Source organism: Martes martes, assembly GCF_963455335.1.
Source record: "Martes martes genome assembly, chromosome: 7".
In the NCBI taxonomy this organism is placed as follows: Eukaryota; Metazoa; Chordata; class Mammalia; order Carnivora; family Mustelidae; genus Martes; species Martes martes.
The window spans coordinates 143216926-143244896 of record NC_137894.1 but is presented as its reverse complement, the minus strand read 5'-3'; the positions used below and the strand labels follow the sequence as shown (position 1 = coordinate 143244896).

Below are 27971 nucleotides of genomic sequence, written 5' to 3'. Positions count from 1 at the left end.
TGGGCTTGGGGACCTAGGGAGGGGTCCCCAGAGAGATTTTATTACCACTCCGCCCAACAAAATCTTCAGGCCAAGTCTGGGAAACAGAGGGAAGCAGTCCCAGCAGTGGGGACACGTCACAGAGTCTTGGGGGGGGGAGGCTGTGATCCTCCAGCAGGTCCCATCTGTGCTGCAGCGTGATGGCTTCAGGTTAGACACTAGGCAGCACTTCCTGAAAATGGGCGAGACAGCTCTCGTGCAGCACAGGTAGCGTATGGGGGAGGCGCAGAGAGACAAGCCCGGGCACCTCACCAGTAGGGCCCAGCCTTTCCCAGGGAGGGGCCGGAGGACCGGAGCAAATCCAGTGACTTGAGAACCTGCCCAGCGGTCAGATGATGGAATGGGGTAAGGAGGTGTGAGCTGGGGACTTGGCCCATCTACCCTGGGAGGCAGGGGGGAGCACTGGGCCCAGGGGTCCCCACGTGGGGAGCTGGCCCTGTGGGGTGCGGTGGGGCAGGCAGGATGTAAAGCAGAAGGATCCGAGGTCCCCTCCGGGCTCAAGGAACCTCCTAGCCGTGGCTGGGGCCTTCCAGTGCCGTGAGAGGGCGCGTCACAGAGTGGCCTGGTAGAACAGAAGGCAGGAGGTGGGAGCTCGACCCTGCCTATGGGAAGCCCTCCCTGACTGCTCCCTCCAGGCACACAATGTGCGCCCCGTCTAGAGAGAGAGATCCGCGGGCCTAACTGACTTTGACTCACCCTACCCTCCTCTGGTTCCATCCCCAGGACAAGCCCTTAGACGTGTTCCCTAAACCAGAGTCCAGCCGTGTGGGGCAGCCTTCAGTCCTGCGTGGAGCAGAGGGAACTTACTGGGCCTGGGGCCTGCGCACCGGCCCCCCTCTCGACGTTCTGCAGGAAGGTCACCACTTCCAGGTTCCCGGCTGCTTCTGCCTGTGGGAGGGAGCATGTGACCAGCAGCCCGGCCCTGACCCCCCGCCGCCTTCCACCCACTGGGACACCTTCCCTGGCTCTTCCCACCCAATGCCCGTGACTCCCGTCCCCACAGCCCCGGTTTCAGGGAGGGGCCTAGGATGGGAGGGGAGAGCAGGACTGTGGGCACCGGGGGTAGGGGCTGGAGGAGGGGGAGCCAATGGGCCTACCCGGAGGCCTCCCAGGAAGAGGTGGCCTAGGAGAGGGCAGCGGGGGCCCTGGGGCACTCACAACAAGCAGGGCACTGCGCCCGTCGTAGCCTGGGCTGCTCAGGTCAGCCCCCGCCTGCCACCAGGACTGAAGGCCTTCAAGGTCTGCCCTGGACGCCAGCCTGGACGAGGGAGCAGAGGAGGACGAGCTGCCGGGCCCCGGGCCCCGCCACAAGGGCAGCCCCACACAGCACCCCCGCAGTGGCTCGGGCCGGCAGGGCCAGAGTGTGGGGTCCACCGCGGGCGAGCCAGTGGCCTGGAAGCCGGGTTCACCCCTCAGGGGTGACCGTGACTCGGGTCAAGGACATACACATGCACGTACTCACACAAGCACACACACGCACGTGCGCACACCCCACGAGGAGGGCCACTTGCCAGCTCCCTATTGCACAACCCAGCCCTCTGGGGCGGGGTCGGCAGAGGCGGGAGGGAGGGAGTCTGCGAGGAGATGTGGGCGGGGGGCCTGGAATCGGCAGGCGGCGTGGCGGGTGGCAGGGCTGGCTGCGGGAAGGACCCGGCCCACCTGCCCTCGCCAGGCCCCTGCCCGCCCTCGCACCCTCTCAGGGGAGCCCACTCCCCACCCACGAGCCAGGTGGGGATAGGGACACACCAGCTGTGCTGACTGGGGCTGCGACACCAGTGGGGGGGCTATCCCACAGAAGGGGCCTTGGCGACTCCGTCCTGGTCAGCCCCCACAGGGGCACCGAGTGATTTCTGGGGTGAATCATGCAGGATGACACTGCCGGCCCTTCCCAGACCTGTCGCCAGCCTCCCCCACCAGCTCCCACATGCTGGCCTCCCTGGGTCCCCAGATCCAGCCAGGCAGCCCAGAGTGGACATGCCCTCCCCTGGGCAGAGTCCTAGATGCCCTGGGACCTGGCTGCCACCACCCCTCCCGGCCTGTGTCCCCACCTGTCCCTGGAGCCAACGAGGCCAGCTCCCAAGGCAGCACAACCCAGAGCCAAGCCCAGAAGTCCCTCCAGAGCCGAGGCCCCTCCCTCCCCGGCGAGGCCCTAACACCCCATTGCGTCTGAGAGCCCACCGTCCCCCTGCAAGCCGGGAAGGGTGGGAGCTGGGTTGGCCAGCAGGGTTGTTCCCCTGGGGACACTGAAGGTCAGGGCGGGAAGGCCTGAGGCTGGGGGTCAGCGGGGTCTCTCCACCCCACCCCACATCTACAACTGGGACTCCCAGGGTCGGCTGAGGCCAGCACCAAGGAATGGGGGTAGGGGAGGCACTGGCCAGTGGGGACGAGAGGGCCAGGGCTTTGGGGACTACTTGTGAGCAGACCGTGCACACGCCCCTCACCCCCGCCCGTCAGCCTGAGAGCCCCGGTCACCACCCCTCCCCAGGCCTGGGGGCTCTGCCTTTCAGGGCCGCGGACCCAGGCTGCCTCCAGCGTCCCACCCTCGCGTCTCTCCTTCTCCACTGGCCCCCTCGGCACCTGGCCCCAGCTCGGGGGCGGCAGACAGGTGGCACGGAGAGACCGCAGGCAGAGCCAGGGCAGCAGCCCGGGCATGGGGTGTCAGCGGATAGAGCGGGAAGCTGGGCTCCGCAGCCCCCGTCCTCCGGCCCACCCACGGCCAATACCCCGGCTGGAGACCTCCAGGACCCCTGACTCCCCGCTAGCCCAGGTCACCCAGGCTTGCCTGGGGGTCCCTCAGGGCACCTGTGAGTCCGAGCCCTGCCAGCCCCTGGCCGTGGTGGGCTGGGGCGGGACCGCCGCTGCCCATCTCCCCGTTTGGCTGGGGGTGGGGACCAGGCCCCACTACTGCGAGGCCTGCGCCGGGGAGGACAGGGACTCAGCAGACCTGTCGCCTGGCTGGAAGTGGGTGACAGCTCTCCTCCCCCAGCCACCCCAGCCTCCAGGGCAGACTCCAGCGGCTGGGTGGGCACAGGGTAGGCCCTCCTCCTCTGAAGCCCCCCACCCGGCTGACGGGCCCTTCCCGAAGTCCCTCCCCCCTCCCACCCCCCCAGAAGCCCAGGTGCCCCGGTACCCTTACCTGCACAGCTCTGTCCCCGCGTCCTCCAGCTCCTGGGGGGACAGGCAGGCCCCAGCTGCCCGCAGCAGCTCAATGACAACCCGATGCCTGTCACAAGACACAGCGTGCTGACCACACTGACCACCTGCCCAGCAGCCGCCGCTCAACACGGCAGCGACTCCCCCGCCAGCCCCCTACCCGGGCTCTGAACCAGTGCGGCTCCCCCCCCCCCCCAGCCCAGGGCAATGTCCCTTCCCACATCCAGGAAGCTTTCTGGGACTTCCTGGGTCTGCAGGGTGGAGCCAGGTCTGAGGTACCCCAGCACCCTGGCATGCTGGGGCGTCGGCCCTGACCCAGCCGTTCCCGCACCCACATGAGGCCTTGGCCACAGGCCGCCCCCGTCCCCATCCTAAGGGCCCAACACACTCCCCACCGCACACACCCGCTGCAGTCAAGGCTGGGCCTGGGGAAACAGAGTCAGCCGGGCCTGCGCTCTGCCCTTGGAGGGGGGCGGGGTGAGACACTGACAGACAAACGTGAGCGGGAAGGTCCCAGAGCAGGCCCGGACGTCTGCGGGGTTCCAGAGGCCGACTGGCCTGGGCCGGGCCTGGAGCCACCCTGGAGTGGGACGGGGATGTGTGGTGGGGGCAGGGCCGGGGTGGGGGCTTGGGGAGTGGGGGAGCGGGTGGGCAAGGGAACAGAACGTGCAGACGCGGTCTCTCAGCAGAATTGCTGCCCGGCCCCTTCCCCCGCAGTGGCCTTATACTGGAAATTGCGTGGTCACCCCGTTTTAGGAAGCCTGAGGAGGAGGGTGGGGTCCCCCAGGTCTTGCCCTCCCCACCCTGAAGAGCCCTCCAAGGCACAGCAGGTCCAGGCCCGGGAGTGAGGCCAGGAGAGTGAGGCTGGGAGACCGGTTTGGGGGGTGCTGTGGTGCTGGGCGGGGGGGGGGGGCAGGGATGAGGGGGCGGGACCGGGACAGTGAGCTCATCACTCTCGACCCACGCCCAAGGACTCACAGCCTGGAATCTGCACCCAGATCACTCCAGCGCGCACCCCCACCCTGGGAACCCCCGGCACCGCGCTCACAGCCCGGTCGAGCGGGAGCTGCCCGTCCTGCTCTTCACCGGGGTGACGTGCCCACCCCAGGGCGCACAGTGCCGGGGCACCCAGGACTGGATCGAGCCTGACAGACAGGCTCACACCCCCCCGGCCTCTCTCTGTGAGACTCGCCAGCACGCACTAGAGTGGAGAAGCGGGGGGATCTGGGGCCTGGTGCAGACCTTCAGTCAGTCAACCAAGGGCTGAACGCAAGAGCTGTGACCCGCCCCCCGACGCACACACGTGAGCTCTCACACCCGTGTTCACGTGTGCACTCCCACACTCCGCACCGGCACCGCTCTGGGCTTCTGGAGGGGCCCCACGCCACCCATAAGGTCTTCCCAGCAAATTCTAGGCCCCATTCAGATAGAAGCCCCTAGAATATTGAGCTGTGCTCCCTCCGAGCCCTGCCCACCTCGTGGCCACCTGCTCTGAGTTTCCACTGTCAGCCAGAGCGGGTAAGGCCCAGCCCTCGGAGAGATGCCAGGCAGGACGAGGGGGCGGGGGGAGCTGGGGCATCCTCAGGCCCCGATGCCCGTCCTTCCAGCCCCCTGCTGGCTGCCCGCCCAGGGCCTGTGCCCAGCCGGGCCGGGAGTGGGTAAGGCTCTAGGAAGCAGATGTCCTTGGCCCTGACCGGCTCTCCCGAGCAAGCTGGGTCACCACAGGCAAACCGGCAGCCGTACTACAGCGGCCCGCCCCAGACCCACCCCATGGGACCCCCAGCCTGCATGCCCACTGTGGGGAGCTCCTGGTACCTGCCCTTCACGGCCAGCAGCAGCGGGCTGAGTCCGTCCTCATCTCGGGGGTCCACGTCCACCCCTCTCCGCAGCAGCATGGTGACCGCCGCGGGCTGGCCTCCCCGGGCGGCCGTGTGCAGAGGAGTTTGACCGTTAAAGTTCTCTAGGTTCAGGTCACTGCCCTGGGGTGACACAAAGGCCTGTCACCTCCTGAGGGAGGGCTGCGCAGGGTCAGGTAGGCCGGGAAGAGGGGATGGGAAGGGTCAGGGTGTCCCCCAGCAGCAGGGCCTGGCAGAGCAGGGCCCCAGGGCAAGGCCGTCCAGCGCCCCCCACCCCCGCCCGGGGACTGGTATGGCTGGGGCTGGTCCCCGAGGAGAGGCGGGGGTCTCACCAGGTCCCCAAGCACCTGCAGCACCTCCAGGTCGCCGGCATGGGCCGCAGCACAGGCCAGGCTGGGCACCAGGGCCTCCTGTATGGCGTCAGCCTCCTGGGTGGAGAGGGGAGCACCCTGGGGTCTTTGGCTCGTCTGCCCCTGGGGAACCCGGGATCACGGTCTGGGTCCGTCCTTCCAGGCCGTGCGCCCCAGGGCGGGCCACCCACCCGCTAAGATGTGATTCCTCGGCAGTGACCTCCACCACTGAGGGGGCAGAGACAGACTCATGACAAGACACCTGCGTTGGGGAGCACGGGAAGGGGTGTCTGGTCCCCTCACCTGGAAAGAAGGGCATACCTCCCAGGGTAGAGCTCCTACACGCCGCCTGCCCCTAGCCCCGGGGGTGCTGTGGGTCATCGAGGAGCTCCACAACACGCCAGAGGGTCAGGAATGCCAACGGAGTCCCTGCGGGCCGCCCCAGATGCGGCCCAGCCTGCCCTCAGCCCAGCACCCCCAGCGCGGCCAAACCCCAAAGCTACAGCCCGTCAGCCCCACCCTTGAGCTCTTAGCCCCAGCATGGCCACCCTAGGAACAGGCCACACACATTCCAGCCTCTTGGTCTCCCCACGGTCTGCCCCCGATACGTGGCCACGATCATGACGGCAGGATCTGTGATGGGTCCCACAGAGGGGAACTGACACGTGCGGCATGACCCCGGGGGGCACTGGCACGCCAGGCCTAGATGTCTCGGCCAGAGGTGGCCGTGTGCTTGGTCACCAGGAGGCCCCAGTCACTGCCGTGGGCCTAGCCCGGCCTCAACCCCAGACCCTAGGCCCTCAAGTGTGACCCCAGATCCCCTGCCGCTCCCAGATGTGGGCCCCTGGCTGGGAGGGTGGAGGGGGCGTCCCAAAGGGGCTGCACCCGCAGGCCCAGGAAGACCCCAGCCCCCTCTCCTCCCAGCACCCGGGACAGACAGCGTGCCCACCCTGCGGGCTGCCCCCCACCGGCCGCACGGCACCTGGGGCCAAGACCAGCAGGCGGCAGGCCCCGCACAGCCAAGTGCAGCTGCCAGACGCCCCTCGTGCCCTGCTGGTGACAGGGCCACATTCCGGCTACTGTCCATGCGCTGCAAGGACTCCGCTCAGCCGTCTCGGCCACTGCCCCCAGGCGCCGCTCCCGCCTGACCCCTGAATCCTGGTAAGTCATCTCTGCCGAGGACCCAAGCCCTCCACCCAGGCCGGGAACCAGGCCGTGCCTGGACTCTCCCGCTTGCGCGGCAGGGGGCGGGCGGGGTGGGTGTGACTGGCATGGCCCCGCCCCCAGGCCCCGCCCCCCAAGCCCCATGCACCGCCCGCACACACTGGGCAGTACCTGGCTGAGAGTGAGGAGCTGGGCAGCCCCCCGGCCCAGCGCGCTGCTACTCAGTGAGGGCCGGCGCTCGGCCCCCGTGGGCAGTGTCATCTCCCCCCGAAGGTCCCTGGCCAGCAGCTGGGGGCGGAGAACACAGCAAACCGGGGATGCTTGGAGCCCCCCAACCAACCCCCGGGACCAGGCACCCCCAAGGCAGGCGGTGAGGACCGCCCTGGGCCTGAAACCCCTCAGCTCAGTCCCCATCCCCAGGCCCAGCCTTGAGCCCAGCCAGGTCCCTGCAGGCCCACCACACCCTCCACTGCCCCAGCCCCACCTCTCCCAAGGACCCTGTGGCCTCCGGCCAGGCTGGCTGCGTCTGACGTTGCCCGGAGGAAGGGTGGGGGATGAGGGGCCATCCCGAGCAGTGCCAGACCACGGCTCCCGGAGACAGTGGAAGAGCAGGTGGTCTGAGCTTGGGGTTAGCAAGGGGTGGTGGGTGCCCAGGCCTCAGAGCGGGTGGCTTCCCCGCACAGGGAGGCTCCGCCTTTCTTCCTCTCCAAGCCAGGCACACACCCTGCTGGGCTGGGCCCCACCATCTGCCCCAGTCACACCCTCACCATGCCCTTGGGAGCCCTGTGACCCCTGCCCCCACACCCACAGCCCGAGGGGCACCTCTTTCCTGCCGTTCAGGGTCAGCCCGGGGTGGCCCAGCACGTAGGAGAGCTTGGCCAGGGCGGCCTCCGACGTCATGTCGAAGCCAGAGACAATGCCGGCGCCCGCCATGGCCTGTGGGGAAAGGGGCACGGGCAGCAAATGGGGTGCAGGGTCACAGGGCCAGGGCCCTCCCCCTCCAGCTGCCAGCCACCTGCCCCCACCATGCCGGCCGCGTAGTCAGAGGTCACGGCCCCCTGCAGGCAGTGGGAACAGTTGAGGATGACGAGGCCCCGCTCGGCCGCAGCCCGGAGCTCCCGCAGCAGGTCCGGCTTGGTGGGCCCGTTCCCCGAGCCGAAGGTCTCCATGACCACGCCCTTCAGCGGGGGCTGCAGGAAGGTCCGGACCTGCGGGGCCGGGAGACCGGTAAGGCGGGCCTTGGCCTCCTGCCTCCTGCTCCGGCAGTGGGAACCCCAGGCTTGTCCCGCACCATTGCTCGGTGGCAGAAGCAGCCTGGTCTCGCGGTCCCGACCCTCAGCGGGCCACACAGAGAGTCCTGAGGGTCTGCTCCCCGCCTCACCTGTCGGGAGACACCTGCTCCCTCCTAAGGCTTGAAGGCCGTGGCCGGTGTGGCCACGATCAGAACGTCCCCTCCACACAGCTCCCAGCCCCACGGCCCTCACTCCAGCCCCTTCGCCCTGCCCTGTCTGAAACTACAGCAGGGGATGCCCCCGGCTTGGCAGGATTTGGGGAAAGTGCCCAACACACACGCAGTTTCCAAGTCAGCCAGGGGCACCGCCCCCGTCTCCTGCCCTGTGCCAAGGCTCCACTCAGAAGACAGACGACAGGGCCAGACCAGCCCTTCCCGAAGCAGGCCTCCCTTGAAATCCCTGGGCTCCTGCCCCTGCACCGGCGTCTAGAGGCCGCCTGACTTAGGGAGGCCACGCAGTCTGGCCCCAGAGCCCCCAAAAGGCCTCCAACTCTGAGGGTCTCTGCCTTCAGAGGGGCCCGGGGAGGAAAGGCCATCACAGACCCTCAGCCCGAGGGACTCAGAGCCCAGAGGACAAGCAGGGGTGGTGTCGAGGGGTGCGGGGGTGGGGGACAGGTAGCCTGGGGGCCTAGTGCTTGTGGCCCTGTCCCAGCTCACAGGAGCGCGGTCTGGCCTGACCTCAGGCCCAGTCTCTGGAAAGGCCGTGACTGTTCGCTTGAACTCTAAGACCCGCGTTTCCTACCTGGCCTTCTGCAGCGCGGGGTCTGTCTCACGCACCCCAGGGAGGAACGCCTGTCCTGGGCCCAGACTGAGACAAGCACAGGGACCCACAGGGAAAAGACCACCCCACCTGTCCCTAGTGCCCCTGGAGGGGATCGGGTCCCAGTTCACGGACTGTGACCCAGAGCTCAGGGGCAGCCCGTGCCAAGTCCCACCCTATGGGACATCCCCATGAAGCCACCCCTGTCCACAACAAAGAGGGGCCACGGTGCCCGGCCCGTCACACCACCCCTGGCCAGTGTCTGTGGCCCCAGCTCCCTGAGGGAGGCACCCACATCCCCTCCCTTGACCGCAGCCATTCCCGGGCAACAAGAAGGGGCAGTGCAGGGGAGGGGATGGGAAGCCAGGCAACGGGGAGCTGCGGAAGGGTGTGTGGGGCTGGGGCTGGGGCGGGTCCCTACCAAGGCTGCGGGGATCCCGGGGTAGAGGCGCAGCAGGCCAACGTCCCGTTCCATGCTGCTGTGCACCACCAGCCGGGCCTTCCCTCGGGCCTTCCGCACGAGCTCCCGGTTGACTGTGGGGGCAGAGGTGCACGTGGGGGACGTGCGGGCCACCAGCCGACCAGGACCCCTGGCCAGCCAGGACCCTCGGCCTGGCTCTTCCAGCCCCGCTCCCAACGTACACCCTGCCTGCCGTCCGCTCAGTCCGGGCAGGGTGCAGCTCCCACCTGTGCACGGAGCCTGGGGGGCAAGGAGGACCCCACAGGGACGGAGGCGCCTGGGTCTCGCAGCCCGACCAGAAGTGTGCAGGGAAGGGGGAGGAAAGGCGTTCCAGGACCAGGAACAGCGCGCACGTGGGCTTGGAAGCACAGCAGCCAAACCCCAAGCGGCGTGTCGTCCGGAGTCCCGGGAGAGGTCAGACCACCCAGCCTCTCCTGCCCCGAACCAGGCACCCACCTCGCCCACAGCCCAGCAAGTCAAAGAATGAGCAAGTGAATGAAAAAAGGACACGTCAGCTCTGGGGGAAGAAAGCCTCCCTCTGGTGCACCCCGAAGTCTCGAAGGCCAACCCCCAGACCCTATGGAAAGTGAGGGGTCCGCGCCCTTCCACCCACTGGCCCCTCAGAGAGCCGATGTCCCCAGGGCTCAGAAGGTCACTGCTCCACCAGGACACAGCCAGCCGAGCCCTCCCCAACTTCTGCATCCTCCCAGCCCGCAGGAGCCCCAGGCCCAGCCCAGGACCCCACTCTCTCAATCCCGGGCACAAGCCAGCCCTGATGGGGCAGAGGCCGGGCACTGATGGCCCTGCGGGCCGTAACCGCTGAAGCCCGTCCGAGGTAGCAGCTACCGTGTCCAGCACGGGGAAACGCAGGCCCAGAGTGGGGAAAGGCCACGGAGACTACCATCCCGTGTGCAGAGCCAGGACCAGAGTGGTGGGGAGAGGCGTCTCCAGGAGCCCCCGGCCCAGGGCTCCTCCCCACCCCCGCCCCGGGGCGGTGTAAGCCTGCAGGCCTCCCGCTGTTGCTACCAGAGAGATTCATGTGTGATAATAAGCCAGGGAACATTCCGGACACACGCGGCCCTCTCGGGCTGTATCCAAGGGGACTTGGGGGGATGGGTGGCAGGAGAGGGCCCACGGCCTCCATCAGCAGTGAGGGGTGTCCTTAAATTTAGGGCCGTGTGCCCCATCTGGGCGCGCAGATAAGCCGGGGCTGGGGGCGTGCTGCCAGCACGCAGGAATTATGACCGCAGGGGGGGTTCACAAACACAAAGAGAGCCCACACCCCCCTCCCTGCATGCTTGGACCATGTGCCTGAGAGCCCATGGAGCCCCCAGTCCGTCCCTCCCGGGAACCGAGACGAGGAGGAGGAAAGGCAGCATGGGGCGCACCGAGCCGGCTCCCTGCGCAGAACCCCCACCCCGACACTCAGTGTGGGAGACCGAGCTGTCCTCCGCACAGAAGGCCCCCAGGCTCTGTGTGTCCCTCCGGCACCTCTGACCCCCCGAGGCCCTGTCTACGACGGCCTCGCAGAAGGAACTAATGAGAAGTAATGACTAAGGAGAGGATGGCTCCGGCTGAGCCAGCTGGGCGGGGTCCTCCTCCGCCACCCCCAGCAGGAGAGTGGGGCACGGGGAGCCCCTCTGAGCCCAGGCATTGTCCCCCCTCCCCCGCCCTCCTCGGTGCCCCCCACCCCAAGGCCTCCTCCCTCAGGGCCTGCCTCAGTGCGGCCTGTGCCCTGTGGTCTGCCCGGGGCCCAGACAGAGCCCTGCCCTCCCCAGGGAGCTGCTCCCCGCCTGCCGGCCGGGGCGTCCCCAAAAGCTCCGCTCCTGAGCCCCTCAGGAGCCAGGCTGGCAGAGCAGCCCCCTATCCCTTCCTTTCTCACCAGGGCTGGAGGGGCTCAGCGCCGCCACCCCCTGCCCCACGGAAAGGAAGCCAACCTGGTGCCCCCCACTCATACCCACACCCTCTCTTCAGGGTGCCCTCTGCAAGCAGGTGGGGCCCCACCTGGCCTCTGGAGCCCTGGCCATTCCCCAGGCCCTGAGCTGGGGCTACCTGCTTGGACACCCCACCTTGGTGGCCCACGCAGGCCGCCGGCTCGGAGCAGCCCCTGACTCCGCCTCCCAGGGCAGAACAGAGCACTGTGCTCGCCCGGTTCAGGGGGTGCTCCTCAGCCGACACAGGTTCCCAGCCCTGCTCCCTGCAGAAATCCCAGGGCAGGAGCCCTCGTCCACTGGCCCCGCTCCCTGCCCGGCTTACTTGTGACATCAGTGCCCATGACGGCCAGAGGGGGCAGGTGGGGGGAGCAGAAGGCCGCGAACCTGCGCGAGTCCACCTTGGTCACTCGGTTGCCCCGAAACAGCTGATTCTGGAAGAAGAGGCAAACCTGCAGGGGAGGGGAGAGGCCGTGGCTCAGCCCTGGGGAGCCCCCGTGCCCTCCAGCCTGCCCCCTGCCATCTCACCAGAGCGCTCCCTGCAAACACCAGAGGGCTGCCGCCGCAGAGGCCTACCCCCCGCACCCCTACCCTGCAGCGGGGCAGGGGGCCAGACGTGCGAGGGGCCCCGCCACCCTCCCCTTCCCACTTGCCCACTGCCCCCCCCACTGCTTCCCAGGGAGCCCCCGTGAACTCAGCCCAAGGGTGCGGAGAGAGGCCTCTCCCCAGAGCGGCGGGGTCCCAGCAGGCCCTGCTCCAGAGTTCGGGTGGTGCGGGTTCCGGAGCTGCCCACCCCCGTCTTCTAGTCTCTCTAGAGCAGTTCTCCTGGGGAGGGGCAGGGGGCACAGCCACCCCGCACGTGGGGGACGCTGCCTCCCCCGGGTGGGTGCCCACCTCCCAGCACGGGGTCCCCTGCAATGTGAGGGGGTGTCGTGAGGTCCCCTGCGGCCCCCCGTGAAGGGGTTTGCTGAACAGGGAAAGCCAGCTGCACAACCAGACGGTGCGGCCGACTTGACAGAAACTGCCACGCACACACACAGCATGTGCAAGGGACGTAATCTGGGGGCGCCGGGGGCTCCGTCGGTGAAGCCTCTGCCTTCGGCTCAGGGCACGGTCGCAGGGTTCTGGGATAGAGCCCCGCATCGGGCTCCCTGCTCGGCGGGGAGCCTGCTTCTCCCTCTGCCCCACGCCCCACTTGTGCACGTGTTCTCGCTCACTCTCTCAAATAAGAAATAAAAACTCTTTTAAAAACATTATTTATTTATTTGAGAGAGAACACGAGCTGGGGGAGCAGCAGAGGTCAAAGGAGAAGCAGACCCCGCGGAGCAGGGAGCCAGACGTGGGGCCCGACCCCAGGACCAAAGGCAGACGCTTAACCCACGGAGCCACCCAGGTGCCCCTCAAATAATAAATAAAATCTTAAAAAAAAAAAAAAGATACATAATCTGGAAGAAAACACAGCACTCCGTTCACAGCAGCGCCTCTGGGAAGTAAAACGTGGGGGGATTTGGTTCCTTCTGCTCTCTTGATCTTCGGAGTTTCTCTATGATGACAGCTTAGGTCACGTGTGAGGTGAAGGCAGATCTTTAAAACTCTGCCCGACTCTCCCTGCAAGTCCCACCCGAGAGTCTCCCCCAACCCCTCGCCTACACTCCTGAGGCCGAGCCCCCACCCCCACACCAGGGAGGGGGAGGGTACCTCGGGGATCACGTACTGGCCCGCCATGAGCAGGGCCCCCAGCAGGTTCTCCCGGCCGTCGTTCCACAGGGCATGGATGGGCACCTGGGAGAGGAGGCCCAGAGACGGCCTAAGGCTCACGCGGCCCCCGACAGTGGCATCGGTGGGAGGCGTGAAGAGAGGAACAAAGTCAGGGCAGCTGGACAAGGCTGACAGCAGGCCACGCACCCACCCCGGGAGAGCAGAACAGGCGCCGGCGGGACCCACGGAGCTGCCCAGCTCAGCCAGCCGGCACCAACCCATGGGCGCCGCCTCTGGGAGCTGCAGGACTGAGAAAGAGGCCCGGGGTCTCGCCCAGGTCCCCCCCGTGGCCTCAGGGAGGCCCTCATGCCCACCAGCAGGCCTGGGCCATTACCTGGGCGCCCGTGAGGATGACAGTTTTCTGCAGGTTCTCCAGCACGAAGGAGAGCACGGAGGCCGCAAAGGCCATGGTGTCCGTGCCGTGAATGACCACGAAGCCGTCGTACTGCCCGTAGTGTCTCTGCGGGGCGCGGCAAGCTCAGGCAGGCCTCCTCCTGAGGACAGGCGGCTAGCCGGGCCCCTCCAGGGGAAGAGAGGAAAGGGTCCCAGGTGCAGAGGGAGGGAGGCAGGGAGGCACTGGTGGGATCTTGGCCACTGCTGGCAGGGAAGACATTCTCTGGAGGGTCCGCGCTAGACTTCCGGCCAGCATCTCCCCCAGGTGATGGCCAGTCAGGGCTCCCCAGAGCACAGGTCGGCTGGAGGGCTACACCAGGACTCAGCTCAGGACTCCTGGGGAGCCCTGTGCCATGAGACCCCTGCCTCCTGGGCAGGCAGCTGCAGGGGTGAGTGAGCTGTGAGCCCACAGTCCAGCAGGGGGGCCAGGCAAGGACATGGCAAAAGGGCACAAGGCCCAGCCAGGGCTGGGAGCTGGCGGGTGATCTGGGGGGCTGGCTGGAACAGGACCCGGCAAGAGGGCAGGACACTGGCGGACAAAGGTGGGGAAGAGTCCTTCCAGGTACAGCAAAGCCTAGAAGGCCTCCCAGACACGTTGGCCACCTCCGCACTTCATCCTCCGGCCGCCAGCTAGAGGGCAGCCAAGGCTGGGCCATGGAGGGTGGATGGCCCAAGCTGTGGATGTAAGGGGCGCAGTTCTGGGAACCAGTGGGGCCAAACCCGCCTGAGGGGAGCATCCTCCCTGGACCATCGGAAGACCATGCCAGGCTGACCCTAACTGCGGTTGCAGAGCAGTGTGGTGGGCTGGGGCACCCTCTGCTGGCCACACGGGGCACTGCCAAGGCGGGGCCACCAGGACCTGGAAGGCCCTCTGAGTCTGCAGGTGGCTGGACACTGCGGCCAGGACAGCAGTCCTGGGAGCTCAGCAAAGCGGTCAGGCCCCACCCCTGGGATGCTGCTGGCCACACACCAGGGAGACTGCCCCAGACTATGGCCACAGACATGTCCACTGTCAGCTAGTGGGCCCATTGAGGAACGTAAGGACCAGACCCAGGACCACACGCTGTCCCACTCACAGTGAGAGGGGATGGGACCCAGGAGGCTGCTTTCCCCCGCCCCCAGAGGCAGAAGAACACAAGCCTGGGGCGGGGGCCGGCCCCCAGCTGCCGGGAAGACGAGCCCATGTGATGAGCCTCTGAGGCTTCTTGAGGGAGGCAGGTGACAACTGGGCCTGGAGCGGGCGGGAGGGCGAAGTGGGGGTGGGAGGGGGCAGGAGGCAGTCGGGTAGCAGGCCAGGCTGGTGCAGCACGGGGGCTGGCGATGACGAGGTTGGGCAGAACAGAGAGGAAAGCTGACGGAGGGGGGTCTGGCACCAGGTAAGGGGTCCGCACTGGGTGCTGTAAACCACGAGAACTGCACAGGGTTCTGTACCTTTTAAGGGCCCCAAATCCACCAAGTCCCTACCTTCAGGGTGGGTGTGAGTGTGGGTGGGGTGAACGGGCGGGGGGCGGGGGGGCATGGAGCCTGTCAACCCGCAGGGAAGCGGAGAGCACCCCAGCCCAGGACACTAACCAGGACAGCAGCCTGGGACCTTTCCTCATGGGAAAGGGGACATGGCCCTCGCTGCCCACCCTCTGCTTGCACAGGGGAAAGGACCTGAGATGTAACCCGAGGGTCCAGCACTTTCCTGAAACTGCCGTTTCCTGATGCTCCCAAGTCTCAGGCCAGGCAAGCGGACCCCACCACCCCAGACCCCAAGGGGAGTGCTTCTGAAGCTCTGGCCACGCCCAGCCCGCCAGCCCCGCCCATACCCAGCCCCTCCCAGTACACGCAGCTCCACCCACACTCCCAGCCACGCCCCATACACACAGCCCCACCCACACCTCTCGCCACGCCCACTCGCAGCCCCTCCCAGTACGCACAGCCCCACCCACACTCCCAGCCACGCCCACACCCCCCAACTACCTCGATGGTCTGAGCGATCTGAACCCACTCAGTGATGGTCATGTCACTGGAGTCAAAGAGGGGCTGGCACTCCAGCACCGTGTAGATGACTCTCTGGTCGGGGCTGGCGGGCCTGCGGGAGGCAGAACAAGGGCTCCCGCTCTGCCCCCTGCTCCCCCAGCCAGCTCTGCTCCCCCGACCCCACCCTGCAGACCCCTGCACCCAGGGACTTCTCAGTGGGCTCTACATATCCAGTCTCTTGGCATCCGGAGGACAGGGCCTGGCCTCCCCACTGAGTCCCCAGGAACAGGGACCTCGGTCCTCAGGAGGGTTCAAGGTTGGGGCAGGACAGTCTGTGCCCTCGCAGAACCAGCTCTGAGAGGGAGGCTAGGGCCGCCCTCCATGGGCCAGACAATGACCCTGGGAGGACAATCTCCGACAGGAGGGAGCTCGGGGACCAGGAGGGTGACTCCCCCCTCAGCCTGACAGCCGTGAAGGGCACCAGGCAGCCTTGGCCAAGAGCTAAGAGATAGGGGGACCCTTACACGAGGGGAGACAGCCCCCGCCTCTCCTGATGAGCTTGTATCCACATGTGGCTGGGGACCCCCGAGGTGGGGGGGAGCCCAAGGCTCACTTGAAAGGGGGCTGTTGGTCGATTCTAAAGCCGGGAAAGTGTGAAAGGACATCAGTGACCACAGCCAGCCCTGCGGGCCCTGCAGGTAGCCGTCTCAGGACAGCTCTACCCCACTGACAGCCGGTGGTCATCCCCACCTGGGACCCCACGGAGCCCCCACTCACGGCAGCACCAGTGTGTCCTCCGGGAGGCCACAGGCCCGGGCGTGTTCTTCATCATGGAACATGGGCAGTGACCTCAAGACAGCGGCCAGGCCACTCCCAGGGACGAGCACTATGGGCAGAAGCCGGGTTAGGGGCAGTGTGGGTCAGGGCCGGCAGCCACCGCTGACTCCTCTCGCCGCTGGCTCCTCCCTCCGCATCGGGACATCTACCCGACATGCTGGGGGCCAGGCCCGGGCAGGGCTGGGGTTTGTCGGGGGAGAATCTGGTGAGGATGGGCGGCTGCTCTGTCTGGACCGGACAGTTTCCTGCGGAGCCAGTGAGACAGCCTCAGGGGCCCTTCCAGGGGCTCTGGCCCCTCCACCCAGGGCCAGGTCACCCCATCTGCCGCCTTTTCTCTCCATGCAGCCCAGTGGACCTATGGTTCTTCCCCCACTTCCCAGAAGGCCCGCACTAGCTCCTGCTCACAGACGTACTGTCGGCTCTGTCTGCAAGTCCTTGGTCCAACCCCCTTCAAATCCAGCAGGTGCTTCGCCCCAGCTCGGGTTGCTACCTCCAGGAAGCCCTCCTTGATGTCCAGGCCCACTGCCCCTCCCACGTACTGCCCGGCTGCCCTTGTACCCTCACTAGACCACGTGCAACCCCTCCACAACGCACGCAGCCCAGGCCCTCTGCCTGCAGCCTCGGTGTCCTAGAAACCTGCATCTAAGGCACTGGACAGAAATGGTGCTGTGTCGTAGGAGAGCCCTAATACGTTACAGGTGTGTTTCCTAGAAACAAGCCTTGGCAGAGGCTCTCAGGCTTCCAGGTCCTAGCCTTTTGTTCCAGCCTGCTTCCTACCAGCACCGTGACCTTGGGCAGGTCAGCTAACTTCTCTGGGTGTCTCCCACAAGCCTGGCTGTGCTTGGCCCCTGGACACAGCGACGAGGACAACAGGGTGCCCCTCCTTGAGACACATCCTTAGCTGAAACAAGTAAGAGGCACATCTGTGCTCATCTCACACTGGCGGACGGTGATGCGTCAGCTGGGCTGTGACCTCACTGGGGCCGTTTCCCTGCCCCCAAACCCCTCGGAGTGTCCGTCCGCCCGTTAACTCCCAGGCCCCAGCTCCTGCCAGTCCCCTGGCCAGCACGGGCAGACTGGCCCCATGGCTGCTCAGGGATGTCTGTGGCAGAGGGAACCCCGGTGGGGATGCACTGTGAACAACGTGCCCTCGCCCTGCACGCGGCCCCCGCAGGAGCTCCACTCACGCTTGCCGCAGAAGTAAACCGTGTGGGCGAGAAGCATCATGCCAACGGGGCCAAGTGGACAGAGGGGACATCAGCACACGACTGCCGTGGAGGAACCGGGCAGGGAGAGGCACGGAGGCTGCTGCGGCGCGGCCACGGCCAAGGAAGCGGGAAGGACGGACCCTTCCTGCCCGAGGTCAGATGCCTGCCCAGAGCAGGGGTGGGGGGCTCCCTCCTGCTCACTTGTTGGAACAACCCCGGGAAACTCATATGGCCACTTTCCACCGCAGCTCCTTGTGGTGGGTGACGCAGAGCAGTCTGCAAAGCTGGGGGTCCAATTGCGGGGCAGGTGAGGTGGGGACGCGCTTGGTGTAGGTTTCATGGGACACACGTATGATGTGGGTGGTCACCTGCTGACCCTTGGAGGGGCAGTGGCTACCAGGGACACCCTGCTTCCACGAGGTGGGGAGGGGCAGGGCTGCAGGGCCCCCCGGAAAGGACAGGACTCCGCTGTCCCACCAGCCAGGGAGCATGTGGGCAGCACAGGCCAAACTGACCCAAAGAAAGGCCTTGCTCTACTGTTGTTCTCAACACAATCTCCCGCACAATCCTGTGGCGGGGTGGGGGCTGCTGTCACGCTAGAAGAGCATGGGGAAATGCCCAGCCAAAGAAAAGGGGGGGGGGGGCGCCACCGTGAGAGAGCGTCAGCAAGTTAATGAACAAAACAGTTTTCTGATATTCTTGGCTTTTTAAAACTGGTGATTTGTTATGATTTCCTTAATCATTCCAAGTAAATGTTCACTTTCACGTTGAACTCTGATTTTGTAAATCATGTTATTTTTCTCAGCGAGGGCCCCCACACCAGGCGCCTATAAAACCAGAATGTGGTCTCGTCCTTGGGCCCCAAACGCAAGGGGATGCGGCTCTGCGCCCACCAAACCCCTCGTGTGTACCCTAGGACAGCAGATCCCCCTAGAACCACCTGTGGCTTAGGCTCCAAACGTGAGTTTGTGAGCACGTGAAACTGTTCAGGGAGGAGGGCCGGGCCGAGGGCTCAGATGCCACAGTCTGGTGGCGAGACTCGGCGGCAGGAACTCCTGCGATCCGCCAGGCTGTCCTGGCACCTTCAGACGTCTGGCCCCAAAGCTCTGCTCCCTGGGCTATGTGTGCGAGTGCCCGCAAGGGCCACTGCGGTGGGGGCAAGCAGGGAGGGGCTCCTGGGTTCCTCGGCTGTGCGGGAGGAGGCCCCAGGTGCTGCTCAGCCTTGGGCTCGGGGTCATCATCTGGCTTCTTTTCATGATGCCCTTGCCGTGTGACATCTTTCCTGAACCCAGAGATGGGACGGGTCAAGGGCTGTCCCCAGTGGCCACGGCCTCTGCTCTCCGCTGGCCGTCCTGACCTTTGGCAAGCTCTGACCCACAGCGCCGTGTGCCCTGAAGGCCAGAAACACCAACAGTGACAACCCAAACAGATTTGCTGTGGCTGCCCTGCGCCCTCGCCGCCCCTCGCCACCCTCGCGCCGCTGGAGCCCCGTCGGCAGTGCTGGGCGAGTTAATCATTGATGCGGGTTCCCATCAGAACTCTGGGGAAAGGCCCGGAGTCCTGAGTTCAACGACCCCGGCAGGGCTTAGAGCGGCCAGGAGCCCGGCTCCTCCACCGGTCCTCATCCTGCTCTTGCCCTGGCCCGGGGTGCAGCCCTGGTCCCCGGACACCTTTTCACTCTACAACATTTTTAGCCAAAAAAGCCGGCAGGAGATGTGTGTCCCTCAAGAACATGGAGAGCCAGTCACGCACTAGAGCAGGCCCAGGACCCTCCCTGGTCTCAGGAGCTGGGGGTCAGGGGCTGCGTGACACTAGAGGGACAGCAGGAACCAGATCCCACACCTCTTCCCCCTTTGTCCTCTGGCCCGTAAGTCACGGGCTCCCTGAAACCTTCCTGAAGGGGGAGGACTGGCAGTTGCTGTGGGGCTGGGGACGCAGCAGGCCACATGAAGGCAAAGCCCTCAGCCAGGAGCTGAGAGAGGCCGCTGTGGCTCCTGGAGGACGAGGCACCCCTGCCCCGGACTGGAGGCCGCCTGCCCCCTAGCCAGCAGCTCGGCCAGAGCTCTGCAGACCAGCATCATTGCCAGCTAGGACAGGCTGGCTGCTGTGGGCACAAGAAGGTGCTTGGTGGCCTCACCTTCACCAGGCCAGACGGCCCCAGGCCCAGGGCAGGCTCTAAGGGATTCTGGAAGATTCATCCCTGTAGGGAAGATGACCCCAGCCCCAGGCTGTCTTTCCTGAGTCAGGGTCTCTAGTTCACTTTCTGAACAGGGGAGCGTGCAGCCTCTCTGACCACAAGGCCGCCCGGGAGAAGCAGGGCAGGGAGGCACAGCGGGTGGGAGGGGGTCGGAGTCCACCCGTCCCTGCAGCCCAGACCCTGGGAGCTGCGTGTTGAGCGCAACAGAATCACAGCTGGCCCCATGCCAAGCCTGGGGGAGCAGCGTGGGGGGCGGACGCAGGGCAGCTACGCCCTCTGGGCCCCGTCTCCCTCCTCCCAGCCCCGCCGGCTCTCTCCCACCTCCCGGGAAGCTCCCGCACCCCGTGCCCTCCAGGGAACCGGGGAGCCAGACGCAGGGTCCTGCCCGACGGGCGCCCACAGCCCTGCGCGTTCCCGGCACACGGCCTCTGTGACCTTCCTCTCGTGCTGCCGCTGGTTCAGTGTCTGCCCCGCTCTGGCCTGGGGGTGGGGTGGCAAACAACCACAGCAGCCCCCTGCACGGTGGTGTCCGCTGGGGCCTCCAGGCTTCAGGTCACCCACCAGCTAACCGGGTCGGAGAGGCGGAGGGCACGGCAGCCGCAGGCGGGCGGGCAGGGTGGACAACCAGGTCCTTGGGCCCAAGCCCCTCCAGGACAGGGCTCTCTCTCCACAGGCCTGAGTCCTGGGACTCCGCATGGCGGGGCCTCAAGGAATGTCCCCACTGAGTGCTGGCGTCCCAGACGGAATCACGGGGACCGAGGGGGAGCGGCCGGAGCCACCAGGAGGAGCCCGTGGTGTCTGAGTCACCACTCCCGAGGCTGAGGGTTCGTCCTGGCCTGCCTGGACATCAGGGAACCGTCCCCCCTCTCCCAGGAATGCCAGAACGTTCTGGATGCTGGTGGGCAGGCTTCCTCTTTCCGTGCCGCGGGGGCCCTCGCTGTAGGTGCTTGGCTCCCACTGAGAACGTCCTGGCCCGAGGTGGCCTGTGAGCTCCGGCACCCCTGTCCGGGCCCTCAGCCCCCAGCAGCAGCCACTGCCACATAGGCAAAGACAAGATGTGCTGCTCCCCAAAGCCCCCTGCCGCCCCTGGCCACTCCCCCCGAAGTGTGTGCCCACTGCTGTCGGGAGCACTGCAGCCGGGAAAGCACCTTGGGGAAGGCGAGGCCTGGTGTCACCGCCTCCATCGCCAGAGGGGAAGGCCTGGACGGCAGCGACACACGTGCCCGCCGCCCTGGCCGCGGGGAAGGGGAGAGGCGGTGGGACAGAAGCCGCAGGGTCCTCCGGGTGGGGGGCACAACTCTGTGCTGAGGGTCCAGTCACAGCTGAGGGGACGGGGGCTGAGAGGGCCCCAGAGGGCCCCCAGCGCCCGGCCCTGGCCTGAGAAAGGTCACTGGGCACGAGAACGACCCCATCCCCACCCCAGGCCTCCAACTCACCGCCCTGCTCGCTCCGCATGCCGATCGTGCCGCCGGTGTAGACGGCCAGGAGCCGCCGCTGGGGCCCCAGCGCGCGCGCCATGCCGACCTCGGGACCAAAGGACCGACGGGACCGGGACCGAGGGGCCCGAGGGGACGAAGGGGAGGTGGCGGGACGCCGAGGGCAGCCCGGGGAGGGGCGGGCGTCCACCTGCCGGGGGCAGTGCTTGTGGCCGGAAGGCGGCGAGAGCAGGGAGGGGGTGGGCGGGCGGGGGCTGTCTGGGGGCGGGGCCTGCCGGGCGGGGCGGGGCCTGCGCGGCCTCGGGCCCTCCGAGGGCGACGGCCGACCGGTGCGCCGGCCCCGGTCTGTGAGACACAAGCCAGCGCCTTGCGGTTGGCCTGGAGGACCCCCCAGCGCAGAGTGGGGGCCGCCCTCCCCTCCCAGCGGCGCCGCACAACCGGTGCTGGGCAAAGCCCCTGCCGCGACCACACCCGCGCTGCACTCCTGGGGGTGGGGGGTACAGGCAGAGGCCCCCACCGCCCACGCACACAGGTCCAGGAGGAGGGCGGGAGGGGACCCCTCCGGGGCTAGAGGCCCGCCCCGCCGCCCCCGCACGCAGCCCTGCAGGGCACCGGAGCCTCGGGTTCGGGCTCGCTTCCGGGGCAGGCTCATCCCCGAGGCTGGATTCCCCGAGGCCCGCACCGGACCGCCGCCGTGGCGTGGGGGAGGGGGACAGCACTGTGTCCACGCGCTGCCCTCGGCCTATCCGAGGTGCATTCCAGGGAAGCTACTTTGGTAACTGCCCACGATGCAGAAGTGATTCCCGCCCGGCACCAGCCGGGGAACTGTCCGTCTGCCCTGGCTGGCGGTGTCAAGGGCAGAAACGGTCCGGCCGTCCTAGAGGCTGGAGTCCGAGACCAAGGTGTCCGCCTCTCCTCTGTGCCCCGTCCCTCCGCCGGATTCCAGGGCCCAGACCTCTTGTTACAAGGACATCGGCCACCCTGGGCTCCAACCCAATGTCCTCCTTTTACCTTCATCCCCTCCTTAAAGGCCTGTCTTTGAATACAGTCCCCTTCAGAGCAGCTCGGGGTCAGGGCTCACCATGTGAATGTGAGAGGGACACAGTTCAGCCCCCACCAGTAAAACCTGGTTCCCTCGGTGGCTGGTTCGCATCACTGTTCGGGTCTGTAAAGGTGCTTGTTCTTGGGCTGCTCTGAGCGGTCCTGACACCTGCTGGGGCCCTTTGCCGTGGGGGGAGGAAGCTCCCCGGTCACCCTTTCAGGAAGCCACCCCTTACCCTGCCCACCAGCACTCTAGATGTCCTGGGAAAGAGTTTGGGGCTGGGCCGGCCTCCTCCGAGATCACTGTCTGAGCCGAAATCAAGAGGCCCTTAACCGACTGACCCAGCAAGGTGCCCCGTGAACCATTTTTGTGTATATATGAGGGCCCGCTGTGGGTCTCTACAGGCACTGGGGACCCAGTCCTCCTGGAGCTCCCCTCCCAGTGCAGGGGCAGCAGGAGACGCCCCCCTTCCCCCCCGTCCCCGCCCTCCTGGCATCTCCTGGTGACCAGTGCTGGGAGGAGAAATAAGGGAACTGAGTGACGGGAGGAGCCGTTCCCGGCAGGGCGGCAAGGGACCATCTCTCTGACGAGCTGGCATGGGGGCCGGGTCCCAGGGCCTGGGACAGGAGGACCGTGGTGGGGCCAGGAGATGGCGAGCCGTGCCGGGTGCCTTGTGTTTGACCCAGCGCCTGGGCGCCCCGGAAGAAACGAAAGCCGTACCTTCTGGAGTCACAAACACGGGGACGGCGCGGGGAGCCTGACGAGGTTGCCGAGGAGCGGAAGAGGGAACACGGAGGCCCAGCGTGTGCCTGCTTTCCAGCTCGAGGCCAGGGAAAGGGGAGAAGCCAGGAGAGCCGGGGGTGAAGGCTGGGGAGCCGTACACCGAGGCCCAGGGAGGGAGTGTCGGCCGCACAGGCCCTGACCGCACTGAGCGAGTGGGGGCTCTGGGTCGCCGGGCCCCCAGCATGGAGCAGAGGAGACAGACGCCCCACTGGAGGGCTGCTTCGATGGGCCACTGAGCTCCCCACTGCTGGAAGCACCACGTCTCCCGCAGGAACTGGCTCCCTGACTCTGGGTTGGGGTGATGTCTGTGGCGCCCTCCTGGGGTGGGGGGGCTGTTCCAGGATCCCCCGAGTCTCCTCCACGGGGAGGAGTCTCACCGTGGTGTTGAGACAGTCTCAACCGTGGTGTTGAGACTGGGGGCTGAGTCTGGAGGACCTGGACGGCCCATCGGTCCTCCCCAGGGTCGCCGCCCACCTGTCTCTTATCTCTCAAGCTGCTCAGAGGAGCGCCAATGCTTCTGCCCCGGGGGTCCCTGGAACACACGCTTTTCTCTCACATCCCACGCACACCCTTGCTGGCACCACTCCCCCCACACAGAGAGGGGGTGCTCCAGTCAGAGTCCCCCCAGAGCGGGACCTGAAGCTGCCCCGTGGCGGCGGCGTGCCCGGCCAGGCAGCCCCGTCAGCCTCGCGCTCTGTGCGCCACCGGTCGTGCTCCTCTTCTAGGACTTGGTTGTCAAAATGCAGCACCCATCCAGCAGCCGCACCTGGAGCCTGCGGGAGACGCCGCCCCTGGGCCCCTCCCCAGGCCTCCTGACCCAGAAAGTCGGGGGACCTGGGTGCACGTCACACATACCCCCTCCAGGGGTTCCAATGCCAACGCGAGCTGGAGAAGCCTGGGCTCGAGCGGTGGCCGGCAGCCCGGATTCAGGGCCAAATGTGGCCCCCAGGTTGTAAATAAAGTCTTATGGGAACGGTGGTGCCGCTCACTTTGGCAGGAGCCAGGAAAAGAGCGGTGAGCAGGGGCCCTGGTGGTCGCGCTGCGGGTAACGGGCCAACTACAGGTCCAAGGGAACCCCTCCTACCCGGTCTGTGCCCTCAAGCCTCTCACGGGGCCAGGCTTTGGCTCCCCGGGCACCACCACCCCCCTGAGCTTGGAGGCCTCGGCAGCCCGAGCAGCAGCCCAAGCGCCGGCAGCTCCAGACCAGCGAGGTCCAGAGGGCCAGCAGGCACACTCGCCCACGGCACCCTGGGCGCCGCCAGGCGGGTCCTGCTGAGGGTGGCAGGTCGCAGAAGGATGCCCCCAGGTCCCCAGGGCCAGTATTGCTACGCGGAGGGCATCAGGCACCTGAATGGACCTGCGTGGGGCCTCCCAGTCAGGCCCTGTCAGAAGCCCCGACAGACACTGCTGCCGCCCATTCCCGTGGGGAGGCACCTGAGGATGCCTCCGCCGGCCCAGGGAGGGCCCTGAGGACTGCCAGGGACACCCCGCACGCCGCCGCTGCAGGGAAGGAAGCAGGCCCGGCCCAGGACTCGGCGGACAGCGAGGCTGGACGTGCGATGGGACGCTGGCAGGGAACGAGGTGCAGGGGACATAGGGCCATGTCCTGGGGCAAAGGTCCAGGCCCTGCCCCGAACTCAGCATGACTCGGAGACCTAGCCAGGCCCCCATGGCCTCTGTGGCCCTGCAGACCAGCACACCCGCCCCCACCCCGTGCCCCGAACTCACTGGTGGGAGCGGGCGCCAGTCGGGAGGCAGGTGGGGAGTGGCCCCCGTGACCTCAGTCTGCTGCCTCAGCCGAGAAGGGCAGCGGCGAGGAGGGGAGAGGCAGGAGGAGCCTGGGGGCCGGTTGTGCCCACACTCCTCCCCAGCCAGCCGGGCTGCAGTCCACCCCACAGGGTCAGGAGGGGGCCTCCGGTGCCACGCGGGTCCTGAACGGCTCGTCCCTGCAGAAGGCGGACCCGCAGCAAACGCGACGTGTTGGGGGTTGTTCCCACACACGCACGTCTTGCCTCTCCGGCAGGTCAGCGGCCCACGCGGCACCAAGGCCGAGCCCACGTGGGCCTGATGTCACAGGTGGACACGTGTGTGACACGGGGCTCTAAAAACAATGAGCCAGTTCCCCCCTCCGCCACGAGTCGAGCCCCCTGCCGTGGAAGGCCACACACCTGTACTCTACACACTCGGGTCCGAAGCCCGCTCACGGGGTGAGGTGCGGCAGAGCCCCCAGACAGACAGGACAGGACCCAGAGGCAAAGCCTCAGGCAGTGGCCAGTTGACATGTGACACCTGTCGGGGGCCAGGTCCCCCCTACGGCGGCCTGTGAGCGGGCAGTGTGTGGCCCGTCCATAAGAAGTGCCCCTGGGGGGAGGCCTGTAGGGGAGGGAGGAGGGCGGCTTGCAGTCTCCCCCCGAGAAGATCTCATTCAGCCCTGGAGCCTCGGGGACGACCTTCGGAGCCGTCCAGTCAGAGCGAAGGAGCCTTCGAGCCCCGTGTGGGTCAGTCACTAGACGCACCATGCCCTGGAGCACGGCGAGATTGTGGGTGGGGTGACAAACATCCCCAGAGATGATTGCCCACCGAGGGCCGTCTTCCAGCAGCCCCCGGCAGCCGGAAGGGGACATCTGTCATTCCTTGGGGGGTCTGATGGGTGCGTGGCCCCGCGCCCACACCATCCGGCAGGACGGGGAGTCCTCAGCTCTCGGAGCAGAAGCTCACGTGGGGAAAATAAGCCCACCCTCCTCTCCCCAGACAGAGACGTGGGTTTGATACGGGTCCTAAGCTCAAACATAAATGCTAAAACTACAAAATTTAGAGGAGAGAACACTGAAGGGTTTCTTTGTGACCCGGGGTTAGGCAACGTTTCTTAATTAAGGGAACAAGGCAAGAACCATAAAACTTTTGAAACGATAAAACAAACTTCGTCAGAATCCCAAACCGCTGCTGGTCTAAAGACACTGTTAAGAAATGAATCCCCCACACACAGAAGCGCGGGTCAGAGACCTCCACGTAAGGCCCAAAACGACCAAACCCTTAGAGGCAAACACAGGGGAGAAGCTTCACGCGCTGGAGTCGGCAGTGATTTCCCGGGGACGACACCCAAGCAGGGCAGCGAAGGACGAGGCAAGTGGGACGACATCAAGTTCACAAACTTGTGTGCCTCAGAGGGCAAAGGGCACGATCCACAGAGGGGAAAAGCAACTTACAGGGTCACAGGAAACACTCACGAATCATGTACCTGACATGGGGTTAAATACCCGCAACATATAAAGGGTTCCTTCGAGTCAACACCACAGAACCAAACAACTCCGAAAACTGGCAAAGAACTTGAACGGACACTTCTCCGAAGGCTATGTGCCAGCGGCCAGTGAATGTAGAGAAGACGGTCCAGCTCCCTCATCACCAGGGAAACACCAGTCACAGCCAGCGTGAGCTGCGACTTCCATCCGGTAAGATGTCCACTGTTAAAAAGCCAAAAAGACAGAAAACCACACATGCCGGCGAGGACATGACAAAACTGGAACCCTTACGTGCTGCGGCGGGACCGGAGAAGGGAACAGTCGCTGCAGAAAAAAGTACGGCGGTTCCTCACATGATTAACAACAGAACCGCCACACGACCCCCGGCCCCACTTCTCGGCTCTTACCCGGAAGAATTAATAGCAGCGTCTCGCCGAGCTGTCTGCCCGTATCTTGCGCTCCCGAGCACGCCCAGAGCAGCGCTGTCCACGCGGCCCGAGCCGGGAGCGACGGGCATTCCCCAGATGCGGGGCAGGCCAGGAGCGCTCAGTGCGCACAACGGTCCCCAGATGCGGGGCAGGCCAGGAGCGCTCAGTGCACACAACGGTCCCCAGATGCGGGGCAGGCCAGGAGCGCTCAGTGCGCACAACGGTCCCCAGATGCGGGGCAGGCCAGGAGCGCTCAGTGCGCACAACGGTGGGCTCTCGGGCTCGCAGAGGGACCGGTGCGGCCGCGGACGAGGCACGGATGAACCTGGAGGACATGGGGCTGAGTGATACGAACGAGTCACCGAAAAGAGGCACACGGCGCGCCTGTCTCGTCGGAGGGACCCAGCATCCCAGAGACACAGAGCACAGCGGCGGGCAGGGGGAGGGCCAGAGTGCCGGGTCTGCAAGACCACAAAGTCCTTGAGATCTGTTCCACGACAACATGGATGTACTTAACAGTGAAAACTGGTTAAAATGGCAAAGATTATAGGGTTTTTTTTAGCACAATAAAATGAACAGGCAGGGACAGCGGAGGAGAAAACGATCCTAACGCACGCATCTGACAAAGGACGTCACTGAACAAGACGTGGGGAAACTATGCAGTCCCACAGCTCGGGAACTGAAACGCGACGCCCCCACATGCACGAGCCCCACCTGGCCCCCGCGAAGGCAGAGGCGGGTAAAACGGGACCTGTGGGGTTTGCGGTGAAGGAGGGCCGGCAGCGGAAGGTGCGTGAAGGCAGGAAGGGCAGGGACGCTGGGGATGGGCAGGCTCCCAGGGGAGCCGCGCAGGACACCCCCTCCCCCAGGAGGCCCCCCAGCCCTCTGCTGGCAGGGCCTAGCACCGCGCCGGCTGGGGGACGTGGGGCTGGGAGGCCTGGCTCGGGCACGGAGGACAGCAGGGAAGGGGAGTCGGCAGTGAGAGGGAAAGGCCCCCGGCAAGGGAGCGTGTGTTAGTCTCTCTGGATCCTGCGCGACTTTCTCAGCAAGTCAGACCACCGGAAACCCGTCTCTCCGCAGACGTGCTCTCAGCAGCTCTGTCCCCGGCGGGCCCCACCTGAACACCGTGCACACGCCCACCAGCCCGAGGAGGAAGAAATCGGCGTGTCTATGCAACGGGAAATGAAAGGACAAATCGCGGACCGACACGACCCACGAACGCCCCTCTGAGGCGTTACACAAGGGTGCCCGCCGCAGGCTCCCGTCTCTGGCGACCTGCCCGGCAGTCACCGCCTGTCCCCAGAGAGATGGGCTGCTCACCTCGCCGTGGGCGAATCCGGCCCTTCCCTGCAGGTGACTGGACCTCGGACACTCCTCACAGGGAGAAAGGGGCCTCACACTGAGAGCTCCGCGGGAGCCGAGGAGGGACACAGGAGAGCCGGCGGCGCCCGAGTCGCTTGGTCCCACCTCAGGTCACTCAGGGCCAACCTGAACCGGTGCACAAGCAGCAGCCCTCGTGGCTCTCTCCAAGGTGTTTGTAAACAGGCCTCCCAAGCCTGGAAGTTCTGTTTTGCTGCGATTGCCCGTCAGCGTTTCCAGCTGTATTTGTCTGCGTCTGCGAGGCATACACACTAGGACTAGCTTCCAAGCGGGCGTGGACCAGCCTCCAGGGTCGCCTGCA

General features: G+C 66.3%; 1 protein-coding gene across 10 annotated transcripts; it reads right to left on the bottom strand.

Annotated features, from left to right (window-relative positions):
- ASPG (asparaginase) lies at nucleotides 1-27944 on the bottom strand. 10 transcript variants are annotated; one of them, XM_080807539.1, is made up of 16 exons: nucleotides 27611-27944; nucleotides 15898-16006; nucleotides 15121-15232; nucleotides 13097-13222; nucleotides 12703-12786; nucleotides 11330-11456; nucleotides 9035-9147; nucleotides 7588-7770; nucleotides 7385-7498; nucleotides 6734-6850; nucleotides 5381-5476; nucleotides 5008-5171; nucleotides 3176-3262; nucleotides 1198-1297; nucleotides 847-927; nucleotides 1-601 (listed from the first exon to the last, which is right to left on the bottom strand). In XM_080807539.1, the coding sequence occupies exons 2-16, from the start codon at nucleotides 15957-15959 to the stop codon at nucleotides 590-592; spliced, it is 1578 nt and encodes a 525-aa protein (XP_080663665.1). In that variant the 5' UTR covers nucleotides 15960-16006; nucleotides 27611-27944; the 3' UTR covers nucleotides 1-589. The 10 variants fall into 10 exon arrangements, with proteins under 10 accessions (XP_080663665.1, XP_080663672.1, XP_080663666.1 ...); XM_080807546.1 differs by lacking the exon at nucleotides 27611-27944 and adding an exon at nucleotides 20799-21013 and having other exon boundaries at nucleotides 5396-5476; XM_080807540.1 differs by lacking the exon at nucleotides 27611-27944 and adding an exon at nucleotides 20799-21000 and having other exon boundaries at nucleotides 5381-5521.
- Nucleotides 27945-27971: the final 27 nt, after the last annotated feature.